Source organism: Anser cygnoides, chromosome 22, assembly GCF_040182565.1.
Source record: "Anser cygnoides isolate HZ-2024a breed goose chromosome 22, Taihu_goose_T2T_genome, whole genome shotgun sequence".
NCBI classification, from domain to species: domain Eukaryota; kingdom Metazoa; phylum Chordata; class Aves; order Anseriformes; family Anatidae; genus Anser; species Anser cygnoides.
This window is the reverse complement of record NC_089894.1, coordinates 4556446-4577610: the sequence shown is the minus strand read 5'-3', so window position 1 is coordinate 4577610 and position 21165 is coordinate 4556446. Positions and strand designations below refer to the sequence as shown.

The 21165-nt window shown below is 55.2% G+C and overlaps 1 protein-coding gene and 1 long non-coding RNA gene across 2 annotated transcripts; one reads left to right on the top strand and one right to left on the bottom strand.

Annotated features, from left to right (window-relative positions):
- The first annotated feature begins 1421 nt into the window (after window positions 1-1421).
- On the top strand, window positions 1422-4419 carry LOC136786836 (uncharacterized). Its single transcript, XR_010826290.1, has 3 exons — window positions 1422-1967; window positions 4057-4146; window positions 4318-4419. It is a non-coding gene; the product is annotated as an uncharacterized lncRNA (long non-coding RNA).
- Window positions 4420-4647: 228 nt separating this feature from the next.
- On the bottom strand, window positions 4648-9001 carry LOC136786821 (uncharacterized). Its single transcript, XM_066981738.1, has 2 exons — window positions 5317-9001; window positions 4648-4785 (listed from the first exon to the last, which is right to left on the bottom strand). Exon 1 carries the CDS (start codon window positions 8999-9001, stop codon window positions 8039-8041), a length of 963 nt encoding a protein of 320 aa, XP_066837839.1. The 3' UTR covers window positions 4648-4785; window positions 5317-8038.
- Window positions 9002-21165: the final 12164 nt, after the last annotated feature.

Below are 21165 nucleotides of genomic sequence, written 5' to 3'. Positions count from 1 at the left end.
CAGCAGCGAGGGCAGCCCCGGCCCCCCGCAGCCCCCGTCCCGGCCCCGCCGCCGGCAGCCCCGCGCACCCAGGAGCACCGCGGCCAGCCCCGCCAGCCCTGCGGCCCGGCCCTGCCGCATCCCGCCGCTCCGCCGCCCGCGCCGCGCTGCCCCCGCCAGCCCCGGCTCTGCTCCGCCCGCGGCGCCTCCTCCCCGCCGCCGCCGCCCGGCGCCGCCAGCTCCGCCCCGGGGCCGCTCGGGGGCTGGCCCGGGCTGCGAGTGCTGGGCGCCTGGGGGCGGGCAGGGCTTGGGCTGCTGCCAGCGGGGCTCTGCCCGTCCTGCAGCCCAGCCCGGGACGCGGAGGTGTGCGGGGAAAGGCTGAGGCAGCTCCTTCGGCACGGGAGAGGAGAGGGGAGGGGAAGGGAGTGGGAGGGGGAGAGGGAGTGGAGAAAGCAGCTGCCCGTCTGCAGCGTCCCCAGCAAGAGGGGCAGGTGGAGGGCAGCGCGCCGGGCTAGACTGGGCCTGGTAGTGTGGTGATGAGAAGCACTGGTTCCTCAGCTGTGGCCGGCACTGCCGGCAGCTCGAATGGTATCGAAGCTGAGCACATATCCGGGAGACACACAGACAAGGTCATGCACACCCCATTTGAGGACTGGACACCCAGGAAGGTACCCCCAGTAGCTGCTTTTGGAGACCCAAAAGACTCCTGCCACATTTGCCTGGAGTCTGAGACCCGCTTCCCCTGCTCCAGGCGCTTCACAGGGACCCCCTGGCTCCAGCAGCTGACAGCACAGACCAGGGGCGACCTCGCCCCCAGTCTGACTCCAGCACCTGGTGCCAAATCCACTCCTGCTGCTCCACCAGCAGCTGGCACTTTCTCCTTGCAGCACATGTGCACATGGGACAGTGAGATTATGCAGAGGTAAGGAAAGATTCCAGAAGAGGACAGGACAGACGGCGGTGCTGAGGCGCAGGGCCCGACCAGACAAGTGCATGGAGCAGCCCCTTTCACACCCTGCTCTCTTTGCCCTCGTGTGCTCCTCCCAGCTTCACATGCCCTGCATGTCCCCTCATGGGGTTGTATAGGTCTGTCCTGCACCCATCCCAGCCTGTGTCCTGGCCCACAGCTGTAGGAGGTGCAAGGCCCAGGTTGATCTTCCTGGCAGTGGCACCTGTGGCTTCTTGATAGGCCAACAACTGGTGTGAATGGTGAGGTTTGTCTCTTGTCATTGCCTCTGTGTTTGTCTTCTCTGGTCTTGGTCTCTGTTTGCTTGTTGATTGCCTCCTCTTTTCTTAGCATGCCAATTGACAAGGTCCCGAATGTGATAACCTCAGTGGCATAAACACAGCCACAACCCCGTGTACCCCCCCCAAGTGGTGTGACTGCCCACATTTGGTCTCCTCACTGCCTCCCTCATCATCTGTCAGTCAGGCTTGTGTCCCTGTGTGTTCTTCTTTCCAGCTTCCTGCTGTTCTTTCTCTCTGCCTCTCTCCCTAGTGCTGAAGGGCTGATTCTAGGGAAGGAAAGAAGGAGCGGGAAGGTGAAAGGTAAGAAAGAAAGGTCCTCTCTGCAGATAAGGCATCTAAAAGCATAATAGGCATCCTGACCAAGACATGGCAAATGTCAGTAAAGGGGAGGTTGCCAAAGACAAACTGCATAGAAGGATGCAAGGGCTGGCTGGGCACCAGCACCACGAGCGTATTCCCAGTCTGGATCAAGAGGTCGATGACTGAGTCCAGGATGAAGAGCAGCATCTTCCAGCTCTCAGACAAACCCAGCAGCAACAAAAGAAACCAGTCTGTAGAACTTCCCCCGCCCCTAGGGGAAGACAGCCGCAGCAGGAGGAAGGAGGAGATGGAGTTGCTGCTCAGGATTCATTGTCCTCCACCCCTCGATATCTTCTGGACAGACAACACAGCAGGGCCTCAGCAAGCCAGGATGTTCCTGCAGAGACAGTAGAAAGTACGATCCCAACCCTGGGCTTCACGTGAGCAGACTTTCCTCTCTTCACTGTGTGTGCATGCCTATGTGTGTGTGTGTGTGTGTGTGCCTGACTGTACTTCAGTATGCATCCAGGAGTGCCTGTATGTGGACCGATGAGTTCATGCATCTTTTTACATGAGCAGCAGTGTGCGTGAGTGCTGTTCCCTCCATCAGCTTTTGATATCATGAGCGATATCAGTATGAGAACAAGGGGCACACTGGGAATTAACAGAAACAGTGATCTGACAACATCCCACCAAGGCTGAGATGTGGTGATTATGCAGGTTGCCCCAAGACTCCTGAGCAGTCCTAGCCAGTGGTCATCTGAGAAACCCTCCCAGAGGATCACAGGCTGCACCTCCAGCACGCACGTAGTCCAACCCTGTGTTCAGAGCGGGTCTCATCAGATCAGGTTGCTCAGGATCAAGTCCAGGCAAAGTTTGAACTCTTCCAAGGATGGAGCTCCCATAGCATCTCTTTGGCCATCTGCTCCAGGCGTTGACCACCTTCAGGGTAATTATTTCTTCCATGCATCTAATCAGAATTACCCATTTCTGAATTTGCTAAAATCTGTGTAGAGAACATTCACAGCCCTCACATTTCCGCAGTGCCAGCCACCTTGTATAGGAGACAATGAAGCTGGGCAGGCATGATTGGCCCTCTGTACAATCAGTTTGGCTGCTCCTAATCTCCTTGCTGTTTCCAGCACTCACGTAGTCCAACCGTGTATTCAGAGCGGGTCTCATCAGATCAGGTTGCTCAGGATTTCTCAGCCTGTCTCCCTGTACATAAAGCTAACGCCATTCTTTTGAACTCTCTAGCTGTGGGGAGAGCAGCTGCGTCCTGGCCTGTAGAGGCAAGGAGGGGTGACTGCCACCATGCACTTACACTCTGAATCCTGCTCTATGGAATAAAAGAACCAAACTAGAGTGGACCCATCCTTGTTGGGCACTAAAATTGGCAGTAGCACAGGGTGAACTTCCTAGGGCCAGGAGAAGGGGGGGCTGCTGAGACAGAAGATTAAATATCAGTGTGTGTGTTGTGGGCACTTCTGGGCCAGGATTGTTCTGTGGTTGTTCAGTTGCTCTCAGGTTCCTTCTTGCCCTGCCTACTCTCTGGAGCTCATGGACAGAGCAGTGGAGAATGCCCTGAGGTGACCAGCACATTTTCTTGTGAGGCAGGCCACACTGATCACACAAGCACGCACCTGCTCTTGCACACCTGTGTCCACACATCATGCCAAAATCTGCACCCACAGACACTTGCACAAATCCAGCACACAGGCGGTGGTGGTTTCACACCAATGGTCAACTAAACAGCACCACATGGCTCTTTCACTTCCTCTCCTCAATGGAAGCTGTGGGGAGAAAATATAAGCCCTTAAAGGGCTTACGACTTCAGATAGGGATAATTACATTAAATTAAGATAGGGAGTTGAGGAGTGAGGAAGGGCTGCTTCTGGGAGGTCTGTCATGTGAGGTGTCTTGTGGGATATGATGTCAGGGCATCATATGGTCTCAAAAGATTCAGAAGTGGAACAGTGTAAGAAACAGCCTTTGCAACAGCCCCAGGCATTCTTCTCCTCATCCTCCCATCAGTCTGCACAATGTGGGAGCATGGTCTGCACACAAGAGCAAGAGTGGCAAGGAAGGTGGCCTATACTCCCTCCTCATCCCAAAGAGTTCCCTGCACAGCCCAGGAGCTGCACAGCCTTGCAGGGTAGAGGTGACTTGCAGACTGAGGGTGAAATCAGCCTGGCCACGCCACACGCAAGGCCCCTCACTGCCCTGGCACACCCCCAGCTCCCATCACACAGGGCCATCCAAGGACAGCATCCGATGCCCAACCCCACCCTGGCTGCTCTGCAGGGCCTGCCTTTCCCCTGCCATGAAGCAGTTCTCGGTCAGTCCAGCCCCTTCCTGGCACGGCCAACCTCTGTGGTGGTGGACACAGCCATAGGGATATGTCTAACGCACAAGAAACCATGTCCGATCTCCTGTGTTCCTCCCTGCTTAGGGATTTCCACTTCTCTGGGTGGCTTGGGAGATCCAGTTCTTGTTGAAGCTGTGTGCTAACAACATTATGTTCTGTAGGAATGCCCACCCAGGGACAGTCCATCCTACCAGACCTATGGGGAAAGTCAGAGGACAAAGAAGCTTTTTGCATGGGACTGCCATGCTCAGGTGAGTCTCTGACCTCTTGCTTCCAGCCCTCGGTGCAGAGCAGAGCGCGTAGATCAGAATGGGCCATGAGCTTTTTGCAAAGCAAATGGCAAAAGCTGCTTTGTCCATGGGTGCACAGGGAGAACAGTTTGAGGGCAGGGGCTCTTTCACCACCTTCTCCTTCCTTTCAAGCCACTGACACCAGTCCCACTGGGAAAGAGGATCTGGCTGGCAGATCTTGGAGTGCACAGGGGAAGCAGCGCTGCCAGGGGAGAGCTGAGGGCCCCATCCCAGAGCTCCGCCTTGCACAGACACATCCCCTCCCCATCCGGGGTTGTTGCTCAGCCAGGGCAGCTCCCTGCACCAAGGTGTCAAGCACAGCGCAGAGGTACAAGGCACTGTCAGAGAGCTCAACTTCCTTCAGCTGCAGAACACTGTATTTCCCATCAGTGTTCAGCTCCGTGGTGAAACGGCCGTTCTGCTTGGTGCCTGCTGTGTTGTGATATGTGACCAGCTGAGGGGCTTGTCCCTTCTTCTGCTGGTACCAGATCAAGGCATAAATATAGGAGCTCTGGTACGTGCAAGTGGTCTGGAACGTTTTTTTCTGTTCCACGGTGACTTGTCCTTCTTGCTGGGAGATGGAGGTCTGCCCCATGACATCTGAAAGAAACCAAATATCAGCAGCTGATCACAGAAACCTAGGGGAGTAGCAAGCTTCTGGATAGGAAGGCTCCCTGTGCCTTCGATTACAGCAAGAATCCCATGGATGCTGGCGTCTTTGGGCAGGAGGTCTATGACCAGAGGTTAGCATGGATCCCAGAGCAAGGTAATATTCATTACCTCCCACAGGTAAGGCCATTACCATACCCTCACGGTAGAGCTGTCTTTAGTTCCTTCTCTCCTACTGCCCAGAGTGTCAGAAGAGAGAGGCAGAGTGGCATGGATGGTTGGCAATAGGAAAGGAAGGGAAGAAGTTCTGAGATGATCAGGAGAGGAGGTGTTTCTTGTGTCTCATCTTTCTTTCCAGCAGTAAGAGCATCTTCAGAAAAGAGGTGCAAAACAGTCATGATCTGATACTAGCCATCATTTTCCCAGTAATTCAAGAGCAGCTCCCTGCAGAGAGCTGTTGATAGGGGTGATGGTCTCCTGAGGAGAAGGAGAATCATGCCGCCAGCCACCGGCAATACTTACCCAGTGGTTGCCTCAGGAAGGCAGCGAGGATGAGATAAACAAGGCGCATTCTGAGACCAATCCTCCTGCATGTGTGAGGGAACCTCAGAAGAGCACACGTCCCCACCAAGCGTCCCAGGAGAGCAGAGCTGCAGGAAATGACTCGGCAAGGGGAACAAAGAATGAAAGGGGGAGGAGAAAATGCTTGTTCCTGGAGTGTTTGAAATACCTGGCTGGGGTCCTCCTCCACCAGTGACAGTATTGCTTCTGCAGCCAACATCTGCACAGCTGGGGAACATGGTGGCTCTTTGGTCCCTGTGGTAGGAAGGGTCTGTTCCTGCACTGATCCTCCAATGGCGTCCTTCCTTCTTCAGTGAGAAACGCCTGCTCTTCTGCAAACTCCTGATGTAGAGTCACCGAATCACAGAATCATCTAGGTTGGAAAAGACCTTAAGATCACCCAGTCCAACCTCTGACCTAACACTAACAAGTCCTCCACTAAACCATATCACTGAACTCTACATCTAAACGTCTTTTAAAGACCTCCAGGGATGGTGACTCAACCACTTCCCTAGGCAGCCCATTCCAATGCCTAACAACCCTTTCGGTAAATAAGTTTTTCCTAATATCCTACCTAAACCTCCCCTGAAGGAGGCTTCAGGGCTCTTGCCCCACTGGGGTTTTACACTACCTCCTGGGGTCCTCATTTCTCTGGGGATGGTTCTTTTTCCTCTGGAAACAACTAGCACTGTGTTTCTACCACCTCTCCCGTTTCCTTTCACGCTGCATTGGCAGTGCGTGCTTGCAGCCCAGAAGGCCAACTGCATCCTGGGCTGCATCAAAGGAGGAGAGGCCAGCAGGTCAAGGGAGGGGATTTTCCCCCTCTAACATGCCCTTGTGATGCCCCACTTGGAGTACTGCATCTAGGTCTGGAGTCCCCAGCACAAGAAGGATGTCAATCTATTAGAACGAGTCCAGAGGGGGGCCACAAAGATGATCAAGGGGCTGGAGCACCTCTCCTGCTAAGAAAGGCTGGGAGAGCTGAGGCTGTTTAGCCTTCAGAAGAGAACGCTCCAGGGTGACCTCACTGCAAACTTTCAGTACTTGAAGGGGACTTGTAGAAGGGATGGAGAGCAACTCTGCTCGGTTGGATGTTGACAGGATGAGGGGGAATGGTTTTAAACTAAATGAGGGGAGATTTAGATGAGAGGTTAGGAGGAAATTCTTCACTCAGAGGGTGGTGAAGCACTGGAAGATGTTGCCCAGAGAGGTTGTGAATGCTCCATCCCTGGAGGTGTTCAAGATGAGGTTAGACAAGGCCCTGATCAACCTGATCTATTGGGTGGTGTCCCTGCCTATGGCAGAGGGGTTGGAACTAGATGGTCTTTGAGGTCCCTTCCAACCAAAGCCATTCTATGATTCATTCTATGATTCTACGATCCTTCCTCTACCACCTGGGAACACCACCAAGGTGATCCGCTCTAAGGAGATTGAGTCCTGCAGTGGAGCAGGGGGATCATGGCCTGCAGGGGTTTTCCTACACCAAGGCAGCTGCCAGGAGCTGGAAGTACTCAAGATGGTGGCTGACAAGGCTTGGGTGGAGCCAGGAGCAACCCCACTCTGTCGTACAAAGGCAGCCCCTGGGGAGCGTGAGGGACCAGGAGTGTGGCAAACAGAGTGGGTAAACAAGGCATGGGACAAAACACCTAGTGGGGTCCTCATTTCTCAAGGGATGGTTCTTTTTATTCTGGGTACAACTAGCACCCTGTTTCTAACCCCTCTCCTGTTTCCTTCCTCTACCACCTGGGAACATTGCCTTTTAATCAAGTCTGCAGAAATAAGTGAGGAACCCTGTGGTGCAGCATCCCAGAAGTCTGGCTGTGTCCTGATGGGCTGGGATGAGGTATGGTGTAGTCACTGTATCATACCCCTATCCCTGCCCCTGCCTCACCTGCCCAGCCCCACCGACCCCAGGGCACCGCTTTGACCCCCCAGCTCTGCAGGCCTTTTCCTGCCTTTGCTGCAAGGGCATGCTGCTGGCTCGTGTGTGGCAGGGTGCCTCCTGCACCCAAAACCCCTTCCTGAGACTCTGCTTCCTCAGCAGCCAGCCCCCACCCTGCATTACTCTGCGGATGCTTCCTGCCCAAGAGGAAAATCCTTTTCTTTGCTCCTTTGCACCATCATGAGGCTCTGGTCAGCCCCTTTCTCCAGCCTGTCCGCATTCTCTGAAGCCCCCTTGTGACCTACGCTGTCACCACCTGTGTGCCCCGGTTGGGGACCACGCACAAACTGGCCAAGGGTGCCCTCCTTCCGACTGCTCCTGGCCTTAATGAAAGCATTCAGCAGGACTGGATGTCTCTGGCATTGCCAGCTGCTACTCAGGCAGAAGGTGCCCTCCATGCCAATGCTGCTGGTCAGGGCCCCTGGCAAGGGCTCCCAGGAGCTACAAACATGATGCAGATGGGAAGGGAAGGAAGCTTTGCATCTCTGTGGCAAATTTCAACACCTGTCGATTTGCAGGCCTCTCTCTGCAAGCTGTTAGCAACTTGAAAGGAGCAGTGGGAGCAGGACTGTGGGGAGGTCTCTGGTGCCACACACACAGCTCATGCAGTCAGGTGTGCCCCTGCACTCGCTCGACATCGCTGGGTGTGCCGTCCTGCCCCCTCACACCCAGCTGGGTCCGACCCACACCGGACCGCCAGCGTCCTACCCAGAAGAACCGAAGGGGCTCAGTGGGGGCGGGTCAGGGCCGGGCTGGCGGGGCCCCTCCGCCGGGGCTGCGGGGCGAGGTGGTCCCGGCGGGCGGAGCGGCAGCGCCCCCTGGGGGCTGTGCCCCTGCCTCGCCCCCGCCACACACGCCCGGCCCCGCCCGCCACGGTTCCTGCCCGGCCGCAGCCCCGGCTCCTCTCCCCGTGGCTCTCAGGGCGCAGTAATACACCGCCGCGTCCCGAAGCCGGGGCTGGGCGAGCCACAGGGCGCTGGACCGGCGGTCTGCTGCCACCGATAGCCGCCCTGCCGGGTCCGTCACATCTTCGGACCCACTATAAGCCCTCACGAGGAATGCGGGCCCTCGGCCTGGGAGCTGATGGTACCAATAGATGGTATCATATGACTGGATGTTTGCGTGTGAGCAGGTGATGTTGATGCCGGTGCCCTCGGTGGTCTCTGCCCGTGGCTCCTGCTGCACCTGGGCTCTGCCTGCAGCCACTGCCAAGAAGAAAAGGAGGAGAAAAATCAGAAAATGGCTTTTTTTTGCACTGAAAGTATCACGCAAGGGGAGAGGAGAGAAGAAAACGGTTGACAGCTGATGGGGGCATTTTCTCAGAAGAAAGCACACAAAGGCATTTCTCCGGGAATGGTTATTTGGGGACCAGGTCGGAGCAGGGCTGTTTGGAAGGAGGGTCCGAGCCGAGCCAGGAGGAGAAGGGAAGCAGGCAGGAACGAGTGGGGGTGTGCCGAAAGGAGAGGAGGAAGGCAGGGAGCAAGGCAAGGTGGGAGGGAACGGCCGGCTGAGCTCGCTGGAGGCAGACGGGACGGCTGCAGAGGGAGGACAGAGGGGAGCGAGGTCCGTGAGAAGCCGGCGGGCCAGCAGCGAGGGCAGCCCCGGCCCCCCGCAGCCCCCGTCCCGGCCCCGCCGCCGGCAGCCCCGCGCACCCAGGAGCACCGCGGCCAGCCCCGCCAGCCCTGCGGCCCGGCCCTGCCGCATCCCGCCGCTCCGCCGCCCGCGCCGCGCTGCCCCCGCCAGCCCCGGCTCTGCTCCGCCCGCGGCGCCTCCTCCCCGCCGCCGCCGCCCGGCGCCGCCAGCTCCGCCCCGGGGCCGCTCGGGGGCTGGCCCGGGCTGCGAGTGCTGGGCGCCTGGGGGCGGGCAGGGCTTGGGCTGCTGCCAGCGGGGCTCTGCCCGTCCTGCAGCCCAGCCCGGGATAGGAGAGGCAGTGGGAGAGGGAGCGAGAGGGAGAGGGCGTGGAGAAAGCAGCTGCCCGTCTGCAGCGTCCCCAGCAGGAGGGGCTGGCGGAGGGCAGCGGGCCGTGCTAGACTGGGCCTGGTAGCACTGTGCTGCCAAGTGCTGGTCCCCTGGCTGTGGCCGGCACTGCTGGCAGCTCGAATGGTATGGAAACTGAGCACATATCCGGGAGACACACAGACAGGATCATGCACACTCCATTTGGGGAAGACACAGCCGGGCTGGTACCCCCAGTAGCTGCTTTTGGAGAACCCAAACGCTCCTGCCACATTTGCCTGGTGGCTGAGACCCACCTTTCCCTGCTCCAGGAGCTTCAGGGGACCCCCTGGCTCCAGCAGCTGACAGCACAGGCCAGGGGTAGCCTCACCCCCAGTCTGACTCCAGCACCTGGTGCCAAATCCACTCCTGCTGCTCCACCAGCAGCTGGCACTTTCTCCTTGCAGCACACATGCACATGGGACAGAGCGAGATTATGCAGAGGTAAGGAAAGATTCCAGAAGAGGACAGGACTGACGGCGGTGCTCAGGCGCAGGGCCCGACCAGACAAGTGCATGGAGCAGCCCCTTTTACACCCTGCTCTGTCTGCCCTGGTGTGCTCCTCCTGGCTCCCCTTGCCCTGCATGTCCCCTCATGGGGTTGTATAGGTCTGTCCTGCACCCATCCCAGCCTGTGTCCTGGCCCACAGCTGTAGGAGGTGCAAGGCCCAGGCTGATCTTCCTGGCAGTGGCACCTGTGGCTTTTTGATAGGTGTAAGGAATGGTCCAGCTATTCGTGCCACTAAGGGATTTGAAGGGTTAACATTGAGGCATGAGTTTAGGTGACAAGAGAACAAAGGGATTTCTTTAGAGAAAAACTGCTGACTCTGCACGGACCTGCAGTAACTTCTGACACCCGGCCAAGAGACCATGAGATAAGGAGGAAGAATACGAGCCTCCCACCCGAGCGGCCCCCAAGAGACTACCAGAGACTGATAAGCAGGCACTTTGGATTCGGGAAACCAATTTTAATAACCCTGCCTCTTTTAAAAGTAGTAATAAATATGTATTAGCCTAGGAGTATAAAAATTAGCCGTCTTACGTACCGGGTGTGCGTCCTGGTGGAGCAGAGACTCCCGGCGCACCCAGCACTGTTTGCTTACCTCTATTCGTTTAATAAATTGTAAACTTTGATTGTTATCCTATTTGGGACTCAGTCATTTATAACAATAGGCCAACAACTGGTGTGAATGGTGAGGTTTCTCTCTTGTCTTTGCCACTGTGTTTGTTTTCTTTGGTCTCGGTCTCTGTATGCTTCTTGATTGCCTCCTCTTTTCTTAGCATGCCAATTGACAAGGTCCCGAATGTGATAACCTCAGTGGCATAAACACAGCCACAGCCTTGTGTACCCGCCCAAGTGGTGTGACTGCCCACATTTGGTCTCCTCACTGCCTCCCTCATCATCTGTCGGTCATGTTTGTGTCCGTGCATGTTCTTCTTTCCAGCTTCCTGCTATTCTTTCTCTCTGCCCCTCTCCCTAGTGCTGAAGGGCTGATTCTAGGGAAGGAAAGAAGGAGCAGGAAGCTGAAAGGTAAGAAAGAAAATAAGGGCTGCTGTGGAAGCAGTGATGGCTGCTGCCCCATCTCCATTGCCGATGAGAGTAGAGAAAACAACATGTTCCTGAAAGCATAGACAAGCAACACAGCAAAGAAAACAAACAACCCCCCTCAGTTTCTCAGTTTTCCCATGGCTTCTTTCACTTTCTGGGTCCTCAGGCTGTACATTGTTGCATGGAGCAGGGGCATCACAGCCCTGGAGAAGATGGACGCCACTTTATTGAGGGAGATATTTGCAGTGGGGTGAGTATAGAGGAGGGAACGTGGCCCCAGGCACGAAAAAGTGAGAGTGAGCTGACAGTGTCTTGTGTGTCCTCTCATGTCTACGTTGAGAGGCAGACCAGGAGCACCCTGCAGGAGCTCAGGGAGGACAGGAAAACTGGTGGTGCTGTTGTAGTCAAGGAGCACAGCAGTCCAGAAGCTCTCAGCAGAGGCCAGCTGCATGACATATAGCAAGTCCCAGAAGAAACTGTGACTGTATAGGGCTAGCACAGGGCCAACGAAGGGGGAGTGCCACTTGTGCCAAGGAGGGGAGCGTGGCCTCAGCCCACAGGCCTCCCACCAGATAGGCCCAGATGTTCCCCCCCATGGCACTGGAGTACTGCAGTGGGTGGCAGATGGCCACAGATTGGTCCTAGGCCATGAGTGTGAAGAGGAGGTTCCAGTTTAAGGATCCAAACTAGTGTGGACCTGTCCTCGTTGGGGACTAAAATTGGCAGTAGCACAGGGTGGATTTCCTAGGGTCAGGAGAAGGGGGTCTGCAGACACAGAAGGTTGCATATCAGTGCGTGTGATGTGGGCACTTCTGGGCCAGGATTGTTCTGTGGTTGTTCAGTTGCTCTCAGGTTCCTTCTTCCCCTGCCTACTCTCTGGAGCTCATGGACAGAGCAGTGGAGAATGCTCTGAGGTGGCCAGCATATTTTCTTGTGAGGGGGTCACACAAACATACACCTCCTCTTGCACACCTGTGTGGAATCATGCAAAAATCTGCACCCACAGACACTTGCACAAATCCAGCACACAGGCTGTGGTGGTTTCACACCAATAGTCAACTAAACAGCACCACACGGCTCTTTCACTTCCCCTCCTCAATGGAAGCTGTGGGGAGAAAATATGATTTAATCAAATGGGTTTACGAGTTGAGATAGGGATAATTTCATTAAAGGAGAATCACTGAACCTAGGTGCAGTCTCGACGCTGCTCCACACTCCGTACTGTTCCTCTTAGAATCATCAAACCAGGTTGCCCCAGTGTGATTCACAGATTCACAGATTCACAGATTCACAGATTCACAGATTTCTCTAGGTTGGAAGAGACCTCAAGATCATCGAGTCCAACCTCCGACCTAACACTAAGTACTCCACTAAACCATATCCCTAAGCTCTACATCTAAACGTCTTTTAAAGACCTCCAGGGATGGTGACTCCACCACCTCCCTGGGCAGCCCGTTCCAATGCTTAATAACCCTTTCGGTAAAGAAGTACTTCCTAACATCCAACCTAAAACTCCCCTGTCGCAACTTTAGCCCATTCCCCCTCGTCCTGTCACTAGGCACGTGGGAGAATAGACCAACCCTCACCTCTCTACAGCCTCCTTTCAGGTAACTGTAGAGAGCGATGAGGTCGCCCCTGAGCCTCCTCTTCTCCAGGCTGAACAAGCCCAGCTCCCTCAGCCGCTCCTCGTAAGACTTGTTCTCCAGACCCCTCACAAGCTTGGTCGCCCTTCTCTGGACTCGCTCGAGCACGTCCATGTCCTTCCTGTAGCGAGGGGCCCAAAACTGAACACAGTACTCGAGATGCGGCCTCACCAGAGCCGAGTACAGGGGCACAATCACTTCCCTCGACCTGCTGGCCACACTGCTTCTTATACAGGCCAGGATGCCGTTGGCCCTCTTGGCCACCTGAGCACACTGCTGGCTCATATTCAGCCGACTATCCACCAATACTCCCAGGTCCTTCTCGGCCAGGCAGCTTTCCAGCCACTCATCTCCCAGCCTGTAGCTCTGCTTGGGGTTGTTGCAGCCCAGGTGCAGGACCCGGCACTTGGCCTTGTTGAACTTCATGCAGTTGACCTCAGCCCATCGCTCCAGTGATGAACATTTAAGGTTGGAGGCCTTGGGAACTTTTATGTTGTGCAGCTACACTCCACCCTGGAAGCTTCTTCAATGCTGTACCTTTTCTTTAAAATGTGAATATCAGTTTAATTTCCAAGTTACCTCAGGCAATTACTCCACACCTGCCTATAGCTGATGTTAATTGAGGAGATCGAGACCAACATTTTAAAAAGACATTGTCCACATAGCATCTCATTGTCTCTGAAAACCATAGAATAACAGAACAATACGATATCTTGAGTTAGAACTGACCCACAAGAATAAATGAGCGTCTCTGTTCTAGCTCCACACTGGACTACTTACAAATTACAGCATAGGTCTGAGAGTGTTGTCCTAATGCTTGTTGAACCCCAGCAGGTTTCGTGCCATGACCACTTCCTGGGCCTTTCCTAAGGCTGCACCAGTACCTGGCACCACCACACGGAGATGACATTACAGGCCCTGGGATCAGCTGGACACATGCCTAAGGTCAGGTGAATTATGTGCACACGTGTGCACTAGCACATACCAAGAGTGCATGCACATTGCACAAACGGATCCATGGACACACGCAAACATGCACGTGCATGCATGCGCGCACAGTTCCATAGATGCCCTGAGAAATGCAGGTGCAAAGACTGTGTGCAAAGAAACATGAGGCCACACATCTGCACATGCAGACACCAGCTACATGTGTGCACTCAGTGCCTCTGGTGGGCTCACAAGGGCTCTGCCCTACAAACGACTACCCTGTCAGGGCAAGGGAAGAGGCCAAGGGCATCTGATAGAAGAGATGCTGGGGACCTTTCTGGCAGGGCAGAGCTGTGGTGCTCTGAGCAGGACAAGGCTCCAAAGGAGAGGACAGTGCAGTGTGGGGATGTGCAGAGACTACCCATAGAGAGGAGTCCAAGGAGGTCAGCCCATTTCTCCAGAGGGCAGCTTTAGGAGGAAGAGACGAGAAACCCCACAGTGTAGCCCACCAGCCTGGAAACCTGGAAACCAGGACAGCATCACTGGTTCCAGCCTGTGCTGAAACCATCATATGCTTGAGCTGAGTACTGTGCAACCACTGACTCAGTCCTGGCCCAGAAATCTTGGGGCCTCTCCATCCCAGGGCTCAGAAGAAGCCTCCAAGTGGAAATGGGTGTGGCATAAGCCAGGAAATGAAAAGCCAGCATAGAAGAGAAAGCAGCCCCACAGCCCATGTCAGTAGCTGGGAGCTTTTCCTTTCATCATGAGCACGCTAGAAAATTATCACTTCCGTGGAGGCTTCCTCTGGGCCTGGGGCAGTGCAGGGCCACCAGAAAAGGTAGCCCAACTCCTCTACCCCCTCATCTTCTTCTGTATGGGAACCCAGTGTGTCTGAAACCCTTTCTGTATGTCTTTTTCTAGTAATGACAATACCAGTTGCACTGGGTCTTGGCGATGGTGGTCATGAGAGAGGGATGAGGAAAGGTGTGACTCAGAGACTGTGTAGGACCTGGCTGAGTTGGATTTTCATCTCAGAGAGAGGCAGGAGCCTTATTTGTCCCAATCACTCTTTTTGGATCTTGTATGTATGAAGACATTTTGCTCCTCACATTTCCCTGTGCTCCTCTTCCTCCCTACTCTCTCTCCCAGGTTCACCTGCAGCCCCAAGACATGTCCTGCTATGAACAATGCATGCTGTGCTGGCCCTTTGGCCCAGCCCTGCTGGTCAGCAGCTGCTACGAGCCCTGCATCAGGCATTGCCCGAACTCCACTGTCATCATCCAGCCCTCTCCTGTGATCATTGCTCTGCCAGATCCCATCCTCAGCTCTTACCCACAGAACACCACTGTGGAATCCTCCATGTCTGCTGCTGATTGCAGCATCCTCAGCTGTGAGGTTTAAAGACATTTAGATTTAGAGCTAAGTGATATAATTTAGTGGAGGACTTGTTAGTGTTAGGTCAGAGGTTGGACTAGGTGATCTTGGAGGTCTCTTCCAACCTAGATGATTGTGATTCTGTGAGGTGGAGACTTCTGGTACCTCCTGGTGCTGCCTGCACTGACAGCCTCTTCTAGAAGTCACCTAATTTACCTCCTGAGAGTCATTAAAGTTTTCTGCATCCCACCGTCTTCCTCCACGTGAAACTTTTCTTGGTGGTCGCAAGTTGCCAGGGAAGAAAGGCATTGCCTTGGCTGGCGGGGGAATGGTGAGCACAGGAGGGGGCCTTTCATCATTTGCAGAGGAATTTGACGTTGGGACAAAGGGCAGTGGGGACCCTTCAGGCACTGTCCCTTGGAGCTGAGGAAGACCTCTGCAGCCCCTCCAGAGCCAGTCATGACCAGGCCCTGTCTTCTGGCATCGCTGCCCTAATGCACCCCTTTGGCCTAACAGTATGTCCTGCAGACGGGGAGCCTGGCAACCGCTGTCCTTGGACGAGGAGCCTGGTGCTGCTGGAAGCTCTGAGAGGTCAGCATCTCCCAAGCTTGCACAGAAGGGACTTTCTTCTGCTCTGGCTACATCGTGCTGGTGAAAGAGGCTCCATCAGAAGAGGGCCCAAAGGATTCAGGAGTGGATTGTTGTGAGAAACAGCTTTTGGAACGGCCCTGAGCATTCTTCTCAGGATCACAGGCTGCACTGCCAGCACACACATAGTCCAACCCTGTGTTCAGAGCGGGTCTCATCAGATCATGTTGCTCGGGATTTCTCAGCCTGTCTCCCTGTACATAAAGCTAACGCCATTCTTTTGAACTCTCTAGCTGTGGGGAGAGCAGCTGCGTCCTGGCCTGTAGAGGCAAGGAGGGGTGACTGCCACCATGCACTTACACTCTGAATCCCGCTCTATGGAATAAAAGAACCAAACTAGAGTGGACCCATCCTTGTTGGGCACTAAAATTGGCAGTAGCACAGGGTGAACTTCCTAGGGCCAGGAGAAGGGGGGGCTGCTGAGACAGAAGGTTGCATATCAGTGTGTGTGTTGTGGGCACTTCTGGGCCAGGATTGTTCTGTGGTTTTTCAGTTGCTCTCAGGTTCCTTCTTGCCCTGGCTACTCTCTGGAGCTCATGGACAGAGCAGTGGAGAATGCCCTGAGGTGACCAGCCCATTTTCTTGTGAGGCAGGCCACACTGATCACACAAGCACGCACCTGCTCTTGCACACCTGTGTCCACACATCATGCCAAAATCTGCACCCACAGACACTTGCACAAATCCAGCACACAGGCGGTGGTGTTTTCACACCAATGGTCAACTAAACAGCACCACATGGCTCTTTCACTTCCCCTCCTCAATGGAAGCTGTGGGGAGAAAATATAAGCCCTAAAGGGCTTACGACTTCAGATAGGGATAATTACATTAAATTAAGATAGGGAGTTGAGGAGTGAGGAAGGGCTGCTTCTGGGAGGTCTGTCATGTGAGGTGTCTTGTGGGATATGATGTCAGGGCATCATATGGTCTCAAAAGATTCAGAAGTGGAACAGTGTAAGAAACAGCCTTTGCAACAGCCCCAGGCATTCTTCTCCTCACCCTCCCATCAGTCTGCACAATGTGGGAGCATGGTCTGCACACAAGAGCAAGAGTGGCAAGGAAGGTGGCCTATACTCCCTCCTCATCCCAAAGAGTTCCCTGCACAGCCCAGGAGCTGCACAGCCTTGCAGGGTAGAGGTGACTTGCAGACTGAGGGTGAAATCAGCCTGGCCACGCCACACGCAAGGCCCCTCACTGCCCTGGCACACCCCCAGCTCCCATCACACAGGGCCATCCAAGGACAGCATCCGATGCCCAACCCCACCCTGGCTGCTCTGCAGGGCCTGCCTTTCCCCCGCCATGAAGCAGTTCTCGGTCAGTCCAGCCCTCTTCCTGGCATGGCCAACCTCTGTGGTGGTGGACACAGTCATAGGGATATGTCTAACGTACAAGAAACCATGTCCGATCTCCTGTGTTCCTCCCTGCTTAGGGATTTCCACTTCTCTGGGTGCCTTGGGAGATCCTGTTCTTGTTGAAGCTGTGTGCTAACAACATTATGTTCTGTAGGAATGCCCACCCAGGGACGGTCCATCCTACCAGACCTATGGGGAAAGTCAGAGGACAAAGAAGCTTTTTGCATGGGACTGCCATGCTCAGGTGAGTCTCTGACCTCTTGCTTCCAGCCCTCGGTGCAGAGCAGAGCGCATGGATCAGAATGGGCCATGAGCTTTTTGCAAAGCAAATGGCAAAAGCTGCTTTGTCCATGGGTGCACAGGGAGAACAGTTTGAGGGCAGGGGCTCTTTCACCACCTTCTCCTTCCTTTCAAGCCACTGACACCAGTCCCACTGGGAAAGAGGATCTGGCTGGCAGATCTCGGAGTGCACAGGGGAAGCAGCGCAGCCAGGGGAGAGCTGAGGGCCCCATCCCAGAGCTCCGCCTTGCACAGACACATCCCCTCCCCATCCGGGGTTGTTGCTCAGCCAGGGCAGCTCCCTGCACCAAGGTGTCATGCACAGCGCAGAGGTACAAGGCACTGTCAGAGAGCTCAACTTCCTTCAGCCGCAGAATGCTGGATTTCCCCAGAGTGTTCAGCTCTGTGGTGAAACGGCCGCTCTGCTTGGTACCTGCTGTGGTGTGATATGTGACCAGCTGAGGGGCTTGTCCCTTCTTCTGCTGGTACCAGAACAAGGCATACAAGCTGGGGATTTGATATGTGCAAGTGGTCTGGAATGTGTTTCTCTGTTCCACGGTGACTTGTCCCTCTTGCTGGGTGACGGAGGTCTGCCCCATGGCATCTGAAAGAAACCAAATGTCAGCAACTGATCACAGAAACCTAGAGGAGAAGCAAGCTTCTGGATGGGAAGGCTCCCTGTGCCTTAGACTGCAGCAGGATCCCCATCAATATTGGTATCTCTCGGCAGGAGGTCTATGACCAGAGGTTAGCATGGATCCCTGAGCAAGGTAATGTTCATTACCTCTCACAGGAACACCCGCAGGGTAGAGCTGTCTTTAGTTCCTTCTCTCCTACTGCCCAGAGTCTCCTGGGAGCAGGTTGTAGTGCTTGGTCCTCCTGGGCTGGGACCCAGAAGGGTGAAGGACCTCAGGATTGCCTGCAAACGTTTCATCCTGTTCCCATTCCCTGTCTGCTCAGATGTGGCTCTGAGATCAAGGAATGGCAGGAAAAGGAAGCCCTGGCAGTGCTGACAGGCAGGAGGCAAAGGGGAAACAGGGCGTTGGGCAGGACCTGTGCCAGCCAGGAGAGAGCCTTGGGGGACACCCTAGTGGGATGAGGTCCTTCCATCTCGTTGCATCCACTTTCAAGCATCCTGTGTGTTTGGCTTCCAAAGTAACAAAACCCAACCAACCAACAAACAAACAAAACCAAGCAAAACCAAACAAAAAAAACCCCACACCTTACTTTCCAGCAGTAAGAGCATCTTCAGAAAAGAGGTGCAAAACAGTCATGATCTGATACTAGCCATCATTTTCCCAGTAATTCAAGAGCAGCTCCCTGCAGAGAGCTGTTGATGGGGGTGATGGTCTCCTGAGGAGAAGGAGAATCATGCCGCCAGCCACCGGCAATGCTTACCCAGTGGTTGCCTCAGGAAGGCAGCGAGGATGAGATAAACAAGGCGCATTCTGAGACCAATCCTCCTGCATGTGTGAGGGAACCTCAGAAGAGCACACGTCCCCACCAAGCGCCCCAGGAGAGCAGAGCTGCAGGAAATGACTCGGCAAGGGGAACAAAGAATGAAAGGGGGAGGAGAAAATGCTTGTTCCTGGACTGTTTGAAATACCTGGCTGGGGTCCTTCTCCATCAGTGACAGTATTGCTTCTGCAGCCAACATCTGCACAGCTGGGGAACATGGTGGCTCTTTGGTCCCTATGGTAGAAAGGGTCTGTTCCTGCACTGATCCTTCAGTGGTGTCCTTCCCGCTGCAGTGAGAAACGTCTGCTCTTCTGCACACTCCTGATGGCCCATTTAGAGTCTTCAGGGCTTTTGCCCCACTGGGGTTTTACATCACCTCCTGGGGTCCTCATTTCTCTGGGAATGATTCTTTTTCTTCTGGGAACAACTTGCACCCTGTTTCTGACCCCTCTCCTCTTTCCTTCCTCCACTAGGAAGACCTCCACTAGACCTCCATCTAGGTCTGGAGTCCCCAGCACAAGAAGGATGTCAATCTATTAGAACGAGTCCCAAGGGGGGCCACAAAGATGATCAAGTGGTTGGAGCACCTCTCCTACGAAGAAAGGCTGGGAGAGCTGAGGCTGTTTAGCCTTCAGAAGAGAACGCTCCGGGGTGACCTCACTGCAAACTTTCAGTACTTGAAGGGGACTTGTAGAAGGGATGGAGAGCAACTCTGCTCGGTTGGATGTTGACAGGATGAGGGGGAATGGTTTTAAACTAAATGAGGGGAGATTTAGATGAGAGGATAGGAGGAAATTCTTCACTCAGAGGGTGGTGAAGCACTGGAAGATGTTGCCCAGAGAGGTTGTGAATGCTCCATCCCTGGAGGTGTTCAAGATGAGGTTAGACAAGGCCCTGATCAACCTGATCTATTGGGTGGTGTCCCTGCCCATGGCAGGGGGGTTGGAACTAGATGGTCTTTGAGGTCCCTTCCAACCAAAGCCATTCTATGATTCTATGATTCATTCTATGATTCTACGATCTTTCCTCTACCACCTGGGAACACCACCAAGGTGATCCGCTCTAAGGAGATTGAGTCCTGCAGTGGAGCAGGGGGATAATGGCCTGCACGGGTTTTCCTACACCAAGGCAGCTGCCAGGAGCTGGAAGTACTCAAGATGGTGGCTGACAAGGCTTGGGTGAAGCCAGGAGCAACCCCACTCTGTTGTACAAAGGCAGCCCCTGGGGAGCGTGAGGGACCAGGAGTGTGGCAGAGTGGGTAAATAAGGCATGGGACAAAACACCTCCTGGGGTCCTCATTTCTCTAGGGATGGTTCTTTTTATTCTGGGTACAACTCGCACCCTGTTTCTAACCCCTCTCCTGTTTCCTTCCTCTACCACCTGGGAACATTGCCTTTTAATCAAGTCTGCAGAAATAAGTGAGGAACCCTGTGGTGCAGCATCCCAGAAGTCTGGCTGTGTCCTGATGGGCTGGGATGAGGTATGGTGTAGTCACTGTATCATACCCCTATCCCTGCCCCTGCCTCACCTGCCCAGCCCCACCGACCCCAGGGCACCGCTTTGACCCCCCCAGCTCTGCAGGCCGTTGGCTGCCTTTGCTGCAAGGGCGCGCTGCTGGCTCGTGTGTGGCTGGGTGCCTCCTGCACCCAAAACCCTTTCCTGAGACTCTGCTTCCTCGGCAGCCAGCCCCCACCCCGCATTACTCTGGGGGTGCTTCCTGCCCAAGAGGAAAATCCTTTTCTTTCCTCCTTTGCACCATCATGAGGCTCTGGTCAGCCCCTTTCTCCAGCCTTCCTGCATTCTCCGAAGCCCCCTTGTGACCTACGCTGTCACCACCTGTGTGCCCCGGTTGGGGACCATGCACAAACTGGCCAAGGGTGCCCTCCTTCCGACTGCTCCTGGCCTTAATGAAAGCATTCAGCAGGACTGGATGTCTCTGGCATTGCCAGCTGCTACTCAGGCAGAAGGTGCCCTCCATGCCAAAGCTGCTGGTCAGGGCCCCTGGGAAGGGCTCCCAGGAACTACAAACATGGTGCAGATGGGAAGGGAAGGAAGCTTTGCATCTCTGTGGCAAATTTCAACACCTGTCGATTTGCAGGCCTCTCTCTGCAAGCTGTTAGCAACTTGAAAGGAGCAGTGGGAGCAGGACTGTGGGGAGGTCTCTGGTGCCACACACACAGCTCATGCAGTCAGGTGTGCCCCTGCACTCGCTCCTCCACATCGCTGGGTGTGCCGTCCTGCCCCCTCACACCCAGCTGGGTCCGACCCACACCGGACCGCCTGCGTCCTACCCAGAAGAACCGAAGGGGCTCAGTGGGGGCGGGTCAGGGCCGGGCTGGCGGGGCCCCTCCGCCGGGGCTGCGGGGCGAGGTGGTCCCGGCGGGCGGAGCGGCAGCGCCCCCTGGGGGCTGTGCCCCTGCCTCGCCCCCGCCACACACGCCCGGCCCCGCCCGCCACGGTTCCTGCCCGGCCGCAGCCCCGGCTCCTCTCCCCGTGGCTCTCAGGGCGCAGTAATACACCGCCGCGTCCCGAAGCCGGGGCTGGGCGAGCCACAGGGCGCTGGACCGGCGGTCTGCTGCCACCGATAGCCGCCCTGCCGGGTCCGTCACATCTTCGGACCCACTATAAGCCCTCACGAGGAATGC